At 47.7% G+C, this 12,641-nt stretch overlaps 1 protein-coding gene across 1 annotated transcript in view; it reads left to right on the plus strand.

Annotated features, from left to right (window-relative positions):
• LOC120030909 (IgGFc-binding protein-like) overlaps nt 1-12,214 on the plus strand; it is a 38,265-nt gene extending 26,051 nt beyond the window's left edge. The window contains exons 21-41 of the mRNA XM_038976417.1: nt 103-676; nt 834-1,372; nt 1,535-2,105; nt 2,263-2,786; nt 2,953-3,400; nt 3,658-3,854; nt 4,081-4,219; nt 4,366-4,691; nt 4,810-5,383; nt 5,541-6,079; nt 6,242-6,812; nt 6,970-7,493; nt 7,660-8,107; nt 8,365-8,561; nt 8,788-8,926; nt 9,073-9,401; nt 9,522-10,095; nt 10,240-10,841; nt 10,960-11,521; nt 11,705-12,024; nt 12,203-12,214. Of these exons, the coding sequence (XP_038832345.1) occupies nt 103-676; nt 834-1,372; nt 1,535-2,105; nt 2,263-2,786; nt 2,953-3,400; nt 3,658-3,854; nt 4,081-4,219; nt 4,366-4,691; nt 4,810-5,383; nt 5,541-6,079; nt 6,242-6,812; nt 6,970-7,493; nt 7,660-8,107; nt 8,365-8,561; nt 8,788-8,926; nt 9,073-9,401; nt 9,522-10,095; nt 10,240-10,841; nt 10,960-11,521; nt 11,705-12,024; nt 12,203-12,214 (8,709 nt within the window). The remainder of the gene's footprint in view (nt 1-102; nt 677-833; nt 1,373-1,534; nt 2,106-2,262; nt 2,787-2,952; nt 3,401-3,657; nt 3,855-4,080; nt 4,220-4,365; nt 4,692-4,809; nt 5,384-5,540; nt 6,080-6,241; nt 6,813-6,969; nt 7,494-7,659; nt 8,108-8,364; nt 8,562-8,787; nt 8,927-9,072; nt 9,402-9,521; nt 10,096-10,239; nt 10,842-10,959; nt 11,522-11,704; nt 12,025-12,202) is intronic.
• Nucleotides 12,215-12,641: the final 427 nt, after the last annotated feature.

A 12,641-nucleotide genomic window follows, 5' to 3' on the forward strand; every position in this document is an offset into this window, starting at 1 on the left:
CAGAGGGAAATGATCAGGACTGGGGTCAGTTCCATGGTAAATTTGGTCAACCCAGGAGGTGAACTGAGTGGTTTTTCCATATGCTTATTGATCTTTTCTTAGGTGAATGGTGAGAATGTCTACCTGCCTGTGACCCTAGCCGGGGGAAACCTAACGGTGGTGTATAGTGGCAGCTATGCTGTTCTGAAGACAAACTTTGGCCTGAAGGTTATGTACGACTGGAACATGAAGTTCTACATCACTGTCCCCAGCAGCTACTTCCGCACCCTGGGTGGGCTCTGTGGGAACTACAACGGGGATCGCAACGACGAGTTCACTAACCCCAAAGGTAACAAGGAACCCACAGTGGTGAAGTTTGCCCAGAGCTGGAGAACTGAAGACGGCGACTTGTTCTGTCATGATGACTGCCAAGGGGAATGTCCTAGCTGCACTCCGGCTCTCCAACAGAAATACAAGGGAGAGAAGTTATGTGGTCTCTTGGCCAAAAAAGATGGCCCATTCGCCAGCTGCCACAAGGTCCTGGACCCAGGCATGTTCATGGACAACTGTGTCTATGACGTCTGCATCAATAAAGGCATCTATCAGTTCCTCTGTGAGAACATGAAAAGCTACAATGATGCCTGTTTGGCCGAGGGGGTCAAAATTAGCCCTGAGTGGAGGACAATCACTGGATGCTGTGAGTTTTCCTCTTTCCAGACATTTCATGCAGATTTTTAGATTGCACTTTTCACTATTATTTAAATCTATTTCACATTTCACATTTGCAGCACTGGAATGTCCGTCAAACAGCTACTACGAGGCGTGTGGCACAGCTTGCCCTGCCTCTTGTTCAGATCTAGATGCCGAAGCAAAGTGCAAGGAACCCTGTGTGGAGACCTGTCAATGCAACAAGGGCTTTGTCCTCAGTGGAGACAAATGCGTCTCCAAGGAGAGCTGTGGCTGCTCATATGAAGGACGATACTACCCATCTGGAATGAAGTTCTGGGAAGATGACAAATGCACAAAACAGTGTGAATGCAATCCAGGAACAGCCAAGGTTGAATGCAAAGCAACAGCATGCAAGAAATCAGAGATGTGTGGCCTGCAGAGTGGTAAGAGAGATTGCTACCCAACATCTTATGCCACTTGCCAAGGTTCAGGCGACCCCCACTACCGCACGTTTGATGGCAAGAGGTTCGACTTCCAGGGAACGTGTACTTACGTTCTCTCCAAATTGGTCAGCAAAGATGACAAGTCTCTGGCGCCTTTTGAGGTGCTTGTAAAGAATCAGAATAGGGGGAGGAACACGGCAGTGTCTTATACAAAAACAGTCACCATCATTGTCTTCAAAAACATCATCACCATGAGTAGGGACAACCCTGGCAAAGTATTGGTAAGCTACCTTAAAATGTTATCCATTCCAAATGAATGACATAATTGCATTCCGGGTTTACTTGGTCAATGAGCTTTTATGATTATACTACTTAATGTAAGAGGAAATATCAGGACAGTATCATCCTTCGTGTTTCATTAACGTTTCTTTCTCTCTTCCCAGTTCAACAACCAGTACGTGAACTTGCCATTTGATGTAGAAGATGGCCAACTGTCCATTTTCCGCAGTGGGTATTTCGGGGTGGTGAAGACCAAATTTGGCCTGACACTGAAGTTCAACTGGAACAGCCACGTCTCCCTAACCCTCCCCAGCTCCTACTCAGACCTCATCGGAGGGCTCTGCGGAAACTGGAACGGTCAACGGAACGACGACCTCCTCAAACCAGACAAGAGCCCTGCCAACACCCCAACAGTATTTGGGGACAGCTGGAAAGTGGGGAACGACCCGGGCTGCTCCAGCGACTGCGACGGCAAAAAGTGCCCCACCTGTGACCACAGCCTGATGCTTGATTACCAAACAGGGAAGTATTGCGGCAGGATCACAGACAAAAACGGTCCGTTCAAGCACTGCCACGCCAAGGTGGACCCCACAGAGTACTATGAGGACTGTGTGTTTGATATGTGTCTGTACCGTGGCCATGCCTCTGCCCTCTGTAACGCCCTCAGCACCTACACCACTGCCTGCCAGGATGCCCCTGCCAAGGTGGAACAGTGGAGGTCGGACAGCTTCTGTCGTAAGTAGTGCACAGACACACCTCATCAGATGTGTATTTCAAAACAACGACTGTAACAATTATGGTCATTACAATAAGTCAGAAGTGGCTTGTCTAGCTAACAGCTCCTGGTTCCGACATTATTCAATTGTATCATGTTTGACCTAATGTGTTGTAGCATCTTCCTGCAAGGCCAACAGCCACTATGAGGTGTGTGCCTCAGGCTGCCCCCAGACCTGCAGCGGCCTCGGTGAGCCTGAGAGCTGTGAGAACTCCCTGTGCACCGAGGGCTGTGTCTGTGACGAGGGCTTCATACAGAGCGACAGCGAGTGTGTGCCGCTGGCTGAATGTGGCTGCATTCACCAAGGCCAATACTACCTGATGGGCCAGGTGTTCTTCCCCAACGGCCAGTGCAAAGAGCGCTGTGTGTGTAAAAAGGATGGACACATGGAGTGTAATGTGAAGTTTGCCTGCGGTCCCAATGAGAAGTGCCAGGTCCAAGACGGGGTGCAGGCTTGTATACCCATGAGCACAGGCACCTGCCATGTGAGCGGGGCCAGAAGATTCCACTCGTTCGATGGCAGCTGCTTCAGCCTACACGGGGACTGTGTGTACAAAATGTCGGAGGTTGTGGAGAAAGACGGATCGATGGCTCCGTTTGTTGTGTCAGTGCAGCAGTTGACCAAGATGGATGATGCAATGGTCACCAGGAGGGTTGAAATACAGGCCTACAAATACAAGATATCTATGTCTCCCAGAGTTATATGGGAAATAACGGTAGTTTTCTGTCTTGATCTACTCATTTCAGTATTAAAAAGCAACACTTGATTAGAAAAACTGATGTTTTCAATCTTTCCTCCTTTCCCAGGTGGATGACGTTGCAACAAATCTCCCACTGTCACTCGGAGATGGAAAGGTCAGGGCCTACCAGAACGGCATTAACATCATCGTGGTAACAGACTTTGGCTTGATGGTGACCTACGACACCGTTGCTGGCGCCATCATACAGCTTCCATCCACTTACAAAGGTGTTACCGGTGGTCTCTGTGGCAACTATAATGACAAGAAGGAGGATGACTTCCTGCTGCCCAGTGGGCTGCAGGAGCCGTCTGTGGAGAAGTTTGCAGTGGGGTGGTTAGTGGTTCAGGAAGGGGTCAAATGTCAGACAGGATGTGACGGTGGCTTGAAGTGTCCTCCCACCAGTGGACCCCCGCCGGCTTGTAGCATCATAAAGTCAACCAAGGGTCCATTTGCCCAATGCCATGCTGTTGTGCCACCACAAGAGCACTTTGAGGAGTGCATGAAGGAGGGAGAGGGTGGGGATGCCCTGTGCCGCCACTTACAGACATATGTGACTTTCTGTCAGGCATCCGGTGGCCTTGTCAGCAGCTGGAGATCTGACCAGTTTTGTCGTGAGTAAATTTTGATATTGAAAGTTGATTTACCTTATCCTGGTTTATCTTAGTGTGCAATATTTCTCTGACCTAATGCTCTGCTGAAAAACAATTGAAGCTGAAGCTGATTTCAGTTTTTTGATAACATGCATCTCCTCCCATTTCCATCTGTCCTCTAGCTCTGACGTGTCCAGCTAACAGTCACTATGAGTTGTGTGCCGACACCTGTTCTTCCACCTGTGGCTCTCTGAGTGAGTCTCCCAAATGCCCACTATGCCAGGAGGGCTGCCAGTGTGACGATGGATTTGTGTTTGATGGTGGCAAGTGTGTCTTACTGGAGAACTGTGGCTGTGGGGTTGATGGACACTATTACAAGGTGATTACTGATTTATTGACAAAAATTGCCATTTCATATCCCAGAAATTCAATAATATACTAAAGTCATTATTACAATTATAGGCCTATATCTGTTCTACGCTAAATGCAAAAATATATAATCAATCTCTATTCTTGGTAAATATTTATTGTTTACAATCATCCTATGGTTTCCACCATAGTATAAACACTCAATGATATCACTGACATGTTTTGCTGGTTTTCAGTCTGGCCAGTCTGTGATGCTTGGCAACTGTTCTGAGACCTGCAGCTGTGCAGCAGGAGTATTCACCTGCAAGAACTCACAGTGCAAAGAGGGTCAGAAATGTGGGTTGAAGAATGGAGTCATGGACTGCTACAGCACAGGTAAAAAACATGAATAATAATGCAACCAAACAGATATGGCTTTGTGTTAGTACATTTGGATGTGGAATTTTGGACTTTGTTGATGTTTCTATTTTGATATTGCAATGAGCAAGATATGTTAACATCTCTAATACCCATTTTGTCAGACCCCTGTGAGGGTACTGTGTGCCGTGAGAAGGAAAACTGTGTGGTGAAGAACAATAAGGCGGTATGTGTGGCCCAGTCCAAGGCCACCTGCAGGGCTGTGGGCGACCCCCACTACCTCACCTTTGATGGGGAGCGATTTGACTTCCAGGGCACCTGCTCTTATGTCATGGCCACGGTTGTTAAATCTGAACCTGGTCTCATCCCGTTCACTGTCCTGACCAAGAACAACCACAGAGGGAACAGGAGGGTGTCTTTCGTAAGGAAAGTCTCAGTCACGGTCTATGGGCTGACTGTTGTGATCAGCACGCATAAAGGGAAGGTTGAGGTAAGTAACAAGAGACCAGAGGGAAATGATCAGGACTGGGGTCAGTTCCATGGTAAATTTGGTCAACCCAGGAGGTGAACTGAGTGGTTTTTCCATATGCTTATTGATCTTTTCTTAGGTGAATGGTGAGAATGTCTACCTGCCTGTGACCCTAGCCGGGGGAAACCTAACGGTGGTGTATAGTGGCAGCTATGCTGTTCTGAAGACAAACTTTGGCCTGAAGGTTATGTACGACTGGAACATGAAGTTCTACATCACTGTCCCCAGCAGCTACTTCCGCACCCTGGGTGGGCTCTGTGGGAACTACAACGGGGATCGCAACGACGAGTTCACTAACCCCAAAGGTAACAAGGAACCCACAGTGGTGAAGTTTGCCCAGAGCTGGAGAACTGAAGACGGCGACTTGTTCTGTCATGATGACTGCCAAGGGGAATGTCCTAGCTGCACTCCGGCTCTCCAACAGAAATACAAGGGAGAGAAGTTATGTGGTCTCTTGGCCAAAAAAGATGGCCCATTCGCCAGCTGCCACAAGGTCCTGGACCCAGGCATGTTCATGGACAACTGTGTCTATGACGTCTGCATCAATAAAGGCATCTATCAGTTCCTCTGTGAGAACATGAAAAGCTACAATGATGCCTGTTTGGCCGAGGGGGTCAAAATTAGCCCTGAGTGGAGGACAATCACTGGATGCTGTGAGTTTTCCTCTTTCCAGACATTTCATGCAGATTTTTAGATTGCACTTTTCACTATTATTTAAATCTATTTCACATTTCACATTTGCAGCACTGGAATGTCCGTCAAACAGCTACTACGAGGCGTGTGGCACAGCTTGCCCTGCCTCTTGTTCAGATCTAGATGCCGAAGCAAAGTGCAAGGAACCCTGTGTGGAGACCTGTCAATGCAACAAGGGCTTTGTCCTCAGTGGAGACAAATGCGTCTCCAAGGAGAGCTGTGGCTGCTCATATGAAGGACGATACTACCCATCTGGAATGAAGTTCTGGGAAGATGACAAATGCACAAAACAGTGTGAATGCAATCCAGGAACAGCCAAGGTTGAATGCAAAGCAACAGCATGCAAGAAATCAGAGATGTGTGGCCTGCAGAGTGGTAAGAGAGATTGCTACCCAACATCTTATGCCACTTGCCAAGGTTCAGGCGACCCCCACTACCGCACGTTTGATGGCAAGAGGTTCGACTTCCAGGGAACGTGTACTTACGTTCTCTCCAAATTGGTCAGCAAAGATGACAAGTCTCTGGCGCCTTTTGAGGTGCTTGTAAAGAATCAGAATAGGGGGAGGAACACGGCAGTGTCTTATACAAAAACAGTCACCATCATTGTCTTCAAAAACATCATCACCATGAGTAGGGACAACCCTGGCAAAGTATTGGTAAGCTACCTTAAAATGTTATCCATTCCAAATGAATGACATAATTGCATTCCGGGTTTACTTGGTCAATGAGCTTTTATGATTATACTACTTAATGTAAGAGGAAATATCAGGACAGTATCATCCTTCGTGTTTCATTAACGTTTCTTTCTCTCTTCCCAGTTCAACAACCAGTACGTGAACTTGCCATTTGATGTAGAAGATGGCCAACTGTCCATTTTCCGCAGTGGGTATTTCGGGGTGGTGAAGACCAAATTTGGCCTGACACTGAAGTTCAACTGGAACAGCCACGTCTCCCTAACCCTCCCCAGCTCCTACTCAGACCTCATCGGAGGGCTCTGCGGAAACTGGAACGGTCAACGGAACGACGACCTCCTCAAACCAGACAAGAGCCCTGCCAACACCCCAACAGTATTTGGGGACAGCTGGAAAGTGGGGAACGACCCGGGCTGCTCCAGCGACTGCGACGGCAAAAAGTGCCCCACCTGTGACCACAGCCTGATGCTTGATTACCAAACAGGGAAGTATTGCGGCAGGATCACAGACAAAAACGGTCCGTTCAAGCACTGCCACGCCAAGGTGGACCCCACAGAGTACTATGAGGACTGTGTGTTTGATATGTGTCTGTACCGTGGCCATGCCTCTGCCCTCTGTAACGCCCTCAGCACCTACACCACTGCCTGCCAGGATGCCCCTGCCAAGGTGGAACAGTGGAGGTCGGACAGCTTCTGTCGTAAGTAGTGCACAGACACATCTCATCAGATGTGTATTTCAAAACAACGACTGTAACAATTAAGGTCATTACAATAAGTCAGAAGTGGCTTGTCTAGCTAACAGCTCCTGGTTCCGACATTATTCAATTGTATCATGTTTGACCTAATGTGTTGTAGCATCTTCCTGCAAGGCCAACAGCCACTATGAGGTGTGTGCCTCAGGCTGCCCCCAGACCTGCAGCGGCCTCGGTGAGCCTGAGAGCTGTGAGAACTCCCTGTGCACCGAGGGCTGTGTCTGTGACGAGGGCTTCATACAGAGCGACAGCGAGTGTGTGCCGCTGGCTGAATGTGGCTGCATTCACCAAGGCCAATACTACCTGATGGGCCAGGTGTTCTTCCCCAACGGCCAGTGCAAAGAGCGCTGTGTGTGTAAAAAGGATGGACACATGGAGTGTAATGTGAAGTTTGCCTGCGGTCCCAATGAGAAGTGCCAGGTCCAAGACGGGGTGCAGGCTTGTATACCCATGAGCACAGGCACCTGCCATGTGAGCGGGGCCAGAAGATTCCACTCGTTCGATGGCAGCTGCTTCAGCCTACACGGGGACTGTGTGTACAAAATGTCGGAGGTTGTGGAGAAAGACGGATCGATGGCTCCGTTTGTTGTGTCAGTGCAGCAGTTGACCAAGATGGATGATGCAATGGTCACCAGGAGGGTTGAAATACAGGCCTACAAATACAAGATATCTATGTCTCCCAGAGTTATATGGGAAATAACGGTAGTTTTCTGTCTTGATCTACTCATTTCAGTATTAAAAAGCAACACTTGATTAGAAAAACTGATGTTTTCAATCTTTCCTCCTTTCCCAGGTGGATGACGTTGCAACAAATCTCCCACTGTCACTCGGAGATGGAAAGGTCAGGGCCTACCAGAACGGCATTAACATCATCGTGGTAACAGACTTTGGCTTGATGGTGACCTACGACACCGTTGCTGGCGCCATCATACAGCTTCCATCCACTTACAAAGGTGTTACCGGTGGTCTCTGTGGCAACTATAATGACAAGAAGGAGGATGACTTCCTGCTGCCCAGTGGGCTGCAGGAGCCGTCTGTGGAGAAGTTTGCAGTGGGGTGGTTAGTGGTTCAGGAAGGGGTCAAATGTCAGACAGGATGTGACGGTGGCTTGAAGTGTCCTCCCACCAGTGGACCCCCGCCGGCTTGTAGCATCATAAAGTCAACCAAGGGTCCATTTGCCCAATGCCATGCTGTTGTGCCACCACAAGAGCACTTTGAGGAGTGCATGAAGGAGGGAGAGGGTGGGGATGCCCTGTGCCGCCACTTACAGACATATGTGACTTTCTGTCAGGCATCCGGTGGCCTTGTCAGCAGCTGGAGATCTGACCAGTTTTGTCGTGAGTAAATTTTGATATTGAAAGTTGATTTACCTTATCCTGGTTTATCTTAGTGTGCAATATTTCTCTGACCTAATGCTCTGCTGAAAAACAATTGAAGCTGAAGCTGATTTCAGTTTTTTGATAACATGCATCTCCTCCCATTTCCATCTGTCCTCTAGCTCTGACGTGTCCAGCTAACAGTCACTATGAGTTGTGTGCCGACACCTGTTCTTCCACCTGTGGCTCTCTGAGTGAGTCTCCCAAATGCCCACTATGCCAGGAGGGCTGCCAGTGTGACGATGGATTTGTGTTTGATGGTGGCAAGTGTGTCTTACTGGAGAACTGTGGCTGTGGGGTTGATGGACACTATTACAAGGTGATTACTGATTTATTGACAAAAATTGCCATTTCATATCCCAGAAATTCAATAATATACTAAAGTCATTATTACAATTATAGGCCTATATCTGTTCTACGCTAAATGCAAAAATATATAATCAATCTCTATTCTTGGTAAATATTTATTGTTTACAATCATCCTATGGTTTCCACCATAGTATAAACACTCAATGATATCACTGACATGTTTTGCTGGTTTTCAGTCTGGCCAGTCTGTGATGCTTGGCAACTGTTCTGAGACCTGCAGCTGTGCAGCAGGAGTATTCACCTGCAAGAACTCACAGTGCAAAGAGGGTCAGAAATGTGGGTTGAAGAATGGAGTCATGGACTGCTACAGCACAGGTAAAAAACATGAATAATAATGCAACCAAACAGATATGGCTTTGTGTTAGTACATTTGGATGTGGAATTATGGACTTTGTTGATGTTCTTATTTTGCTATTACTGTGAGCAAGATATGTTAACATCTCTAATTCACATTTTGTCAGACCCCTGTGAGGGTACTGAGTGCCGTGACAAAGAGAACTGTGTGGTGAAGAACAATAAGGCGGTGTGTGTGGCCCAGTCCAAGGCCTACTGCTGGGCGTTCGGTGACCCTCATTACACCACATTCGATGGCCAGCCCTTCTCCTTCACGGGCACCTGCTCCTACATTCTGGTGAATACGACCGGCAAAGATCCCTCCCTGCCTCAGTTCAGCATCCAGACCAAGAATGAGCTGCGCGGCAACTCCGAGGGCTCCTTCGTCAAGTCAGCCAACATAGACCTGAGTGGTCACAGGATCACCATTCTCAGTGGCCAAAGAGGGACAGTGGAGGTGGGTGGCTTCAAGTTATACTTGATACAGATTTTCCATGTTGAAGTTGAATGTAAGAATCCTCTATGCTCTCCATCCACTTTAAGTCCTCTTTAAATCCTCATCTCTCTCTCGTCTCAGATTGATGGCATTAGGTCTGACCTCCCTGTGAGTTTGGAGTCTGGCAGCATCAGAATCACAGAGTCTGGTATTCGAGGGACCATCCAGTCAGATGTTGGCCTGGAGATCACTTTTGACTGGACCAGCCTCTTCATGGTGACCATCAGCAGCAGTTACTACGACAACCTCGGTGGCATCTGTGGCAACTACAATGGTAACAAAGCAGATGACTTCACCACTCCCACAGGTGTGCTTTCAGCAAATACCACGGCGTGGGTGGCATCCTGGAGTGTTGCCGACGGTGACCCATTCTGCTGGCACGTCTGTAACAGCAACTGCCCCACGTGCTCAGATGCAGACCGGGCACTTTACACTGGACCACAGTACTGTGGTTTGATGACAGACGTAGGGGGTCCATTTGAACAGTGTCATAAGAAAGTGCCGGTGAAGGAGTTTGCCTCAAACTGCCTCTATGATGTGTGTCTGAATGAGGGTCGACAGGAGGTGTTGTGTGAGGCCTTGGCTAACTACGTGGCCGAATGTCAGCAGGCTGGGGCTGTAGTCTCACCGCTGTGGCGAAAGGCCTCCAACTGCCGTAAGTACTCAGCTATTACAAAACATCACATTTAGGAACTCAGACATCTTCAAATGTGTATAATGACACGATAGACCAACTTGTGCATTTGCAGAATGTATTAGGACTACATTTGTGATGTTTGTTTTTTCTCAACTCGAACAGCCCTGGCTTGCCCATACCACAGCCACTATGAGCTATGTGGCACTGCCTGCCCTGCTACCTGTGCCGATCTCAAAGTCTCAGAGATCTGTTCCAAAGTCTGTGTGGAGGGCTGCCAGTGCGACAAGGGTTACGTGCTCAGCGGTGAACAATGTGTCGTCAAGGAGACAGGGTGTGGCTGTACACACAATGACCACTACTACCTGCCCGAAGAAACCTTCTGGGAGGGAAACACATGTCAGAGTAAGTGTGTGTGCGACGGAGCCACACAGAAGGTGATGTGTATGCCCAGGAAGTGCAAGGCTAGTGAGCACTGTGCAGTGGTCAATGGGGTTCAGGACTGCTACCCCCTCAGCTTCAAGACCTGCTCAGCACAGGGGGACCCCCACTTCCGCACCTTTGATGGGAAGCGCTTCGACTTCCAGGGCAACTGTATCTACAAGCTGGCGGGGGTCTGCTCCAAAGATCCCGATCTGGAGAACTTTGAGGTGACTCTGGAGAACAACAACAGAGGCAGCACCAGAGTCTCCTACGCCAAGGTGGTGACTGTCATTGTGTTGGGAAGTAGTTACACCATCACAGGTGATTATCACGGCAAAGTCCTGGTGAGTAATACAGGTCCTTTACTAGTTGTTGTTATTAACTATTTTGTATAATGATTGTTTTGAAAAAAAATCACTCTTATGGAATTCCACTCTCTTTTTTCACTGGACTGTATTTTAGGTGAACGATGTCCTGACGTCTCTGCCATACTACTCCAACAACACTGAGGTTCAGATCTACAGAAACAGACGTTTTGCTGTTCTGGAGACTCATTTCGGTCTCACGGTCTCCTTCGACTGGTCCGGCGAGGTGAGGGTGAAGGTCCCGAGCACCTACCACAACGCCATCTGTGGTCTCTGTGGCAACCTCAATGACAACCCTGATGATGACCTGCTTCTGCCCAACGGGAAAAAGCCCATGAGTCCCAAGGAGTTTGGAAACAGTTACTGGGTAGCTGACGTACCGGGCTGCTCCCACGAGTGCAAAGATTGTGCCGTTGTAGACATCCCCCTTATAAAGCCCAAATATGTCAGCGCCTGTGATGTCATTGTGGATAAGAGTGGTCCCCTCAGAGACTGCATTGGTAGAGTGCAATCTGATGAGTACAAAGAAGACTGCATCTATGACATGATCCTCAACAACGGCCTACTGACGGCAGCCTGTGACATCATCACCAACTATGTAGAAGAGTGTCAGGAGAAGGGAGGGAAAATTGGGGCCTGGAGGAGTAAAGACTTCTGCCGTAAGTCCTCTGGTTTTGTATCACTAATCTTCAGGTTTATGATGAGTCGCAATTAATAAATTCTTCAAAACCGGAATCTGACAATAAAATAAGACTGCAAATTCTAAACTCTACATTTTAAATGAAATCCTGAAATTTTTAAATTGTAACTGATTCCACAGACCTCTCTTTCTCCCTTTTCAGACCTCCCCTGTCCAGAGAACAGTGTCTACAGCCTCTCGGCCTCCGGGTGCCCGGCCACATGCTATTCCATGACCTCCGCCCCAGGATGCACCACTCCTCCAGGGGAGGGCTGTCAATGCAAACCTGGTTTCCTGCTGAGTGATGACAAGTGTGTTCATGTGAAGAACTGTGGCTGTCACCACAAGGGTCGCTACTTTGTGTCCGGCGAGGTCTTCTATAAGGAGGAGAACTGCCACCACCGCTGCAGCTGTAACTCCGGCGAGATGGCCTGTGAGGTGGCGCCCTGCGGTCCGAAGACCACGTGTGCGGTGGTGAAGGGGGTCAGGGGCTGTTACATTATCAGTAGCACAGATTCAAACAACCAGTCATGGATTGAAAAACTCCTTAACAAATATGTAAAACCTGTACATATCAAGTTTGGAGGCTAGAACATTTACATTTTCAAATAAGATCTCATGGCTCTAAAATATCCTTTAAAAACTTCCCTTTCATGTCCAGGTTGTAGGCTAAAGCATTTCAACATAAAATCGCAAAATTACCTTAATATTACCTTCTGTATGTGATAACATATTCCAATCTATATAATGTTGTGAGGGGTTATGAGTATTCATGCATGGAATTGTTATTGAACTGTATTCATTATAATCCAAATATAATTCCATAATTGTGTATTACTAAAACTGAGATTATCTCTGTACGCGTGTATCTGTGTCTATCCTTTACAACTTTCAAAAGTCTAATAATAAACATATTGCAGCAAAATGAGTCTGTGTCATCTGTTTATCCAGCATTTAGTAGTAATGGTGGAATTACTACAGTTTTGACTTAATCAGATAACTCAAAACCTCTCAAGTAATTCATTCATACAAAACTGTTGAGTATATTAATCTTGTATATGCCATGCCAATTTATATACTGCCTCTGCCCACTGGGCACA

The sequence above is a fragment of the Salvelinus namaycush genome, chromosome 37 (assembly GCF_016432855.1).
Source record: "Salvelinus namaycush isolate Seneca chromosome 37, SaNama_1.0, whole genome shotgun sequence".
Taxonomy (NCBI): Eukaryota; Metazoa; Chordata; class Actinopteri; order Salmoniformes; family Salmonidae; genus Salvelinus; species Salvelinus namaycush.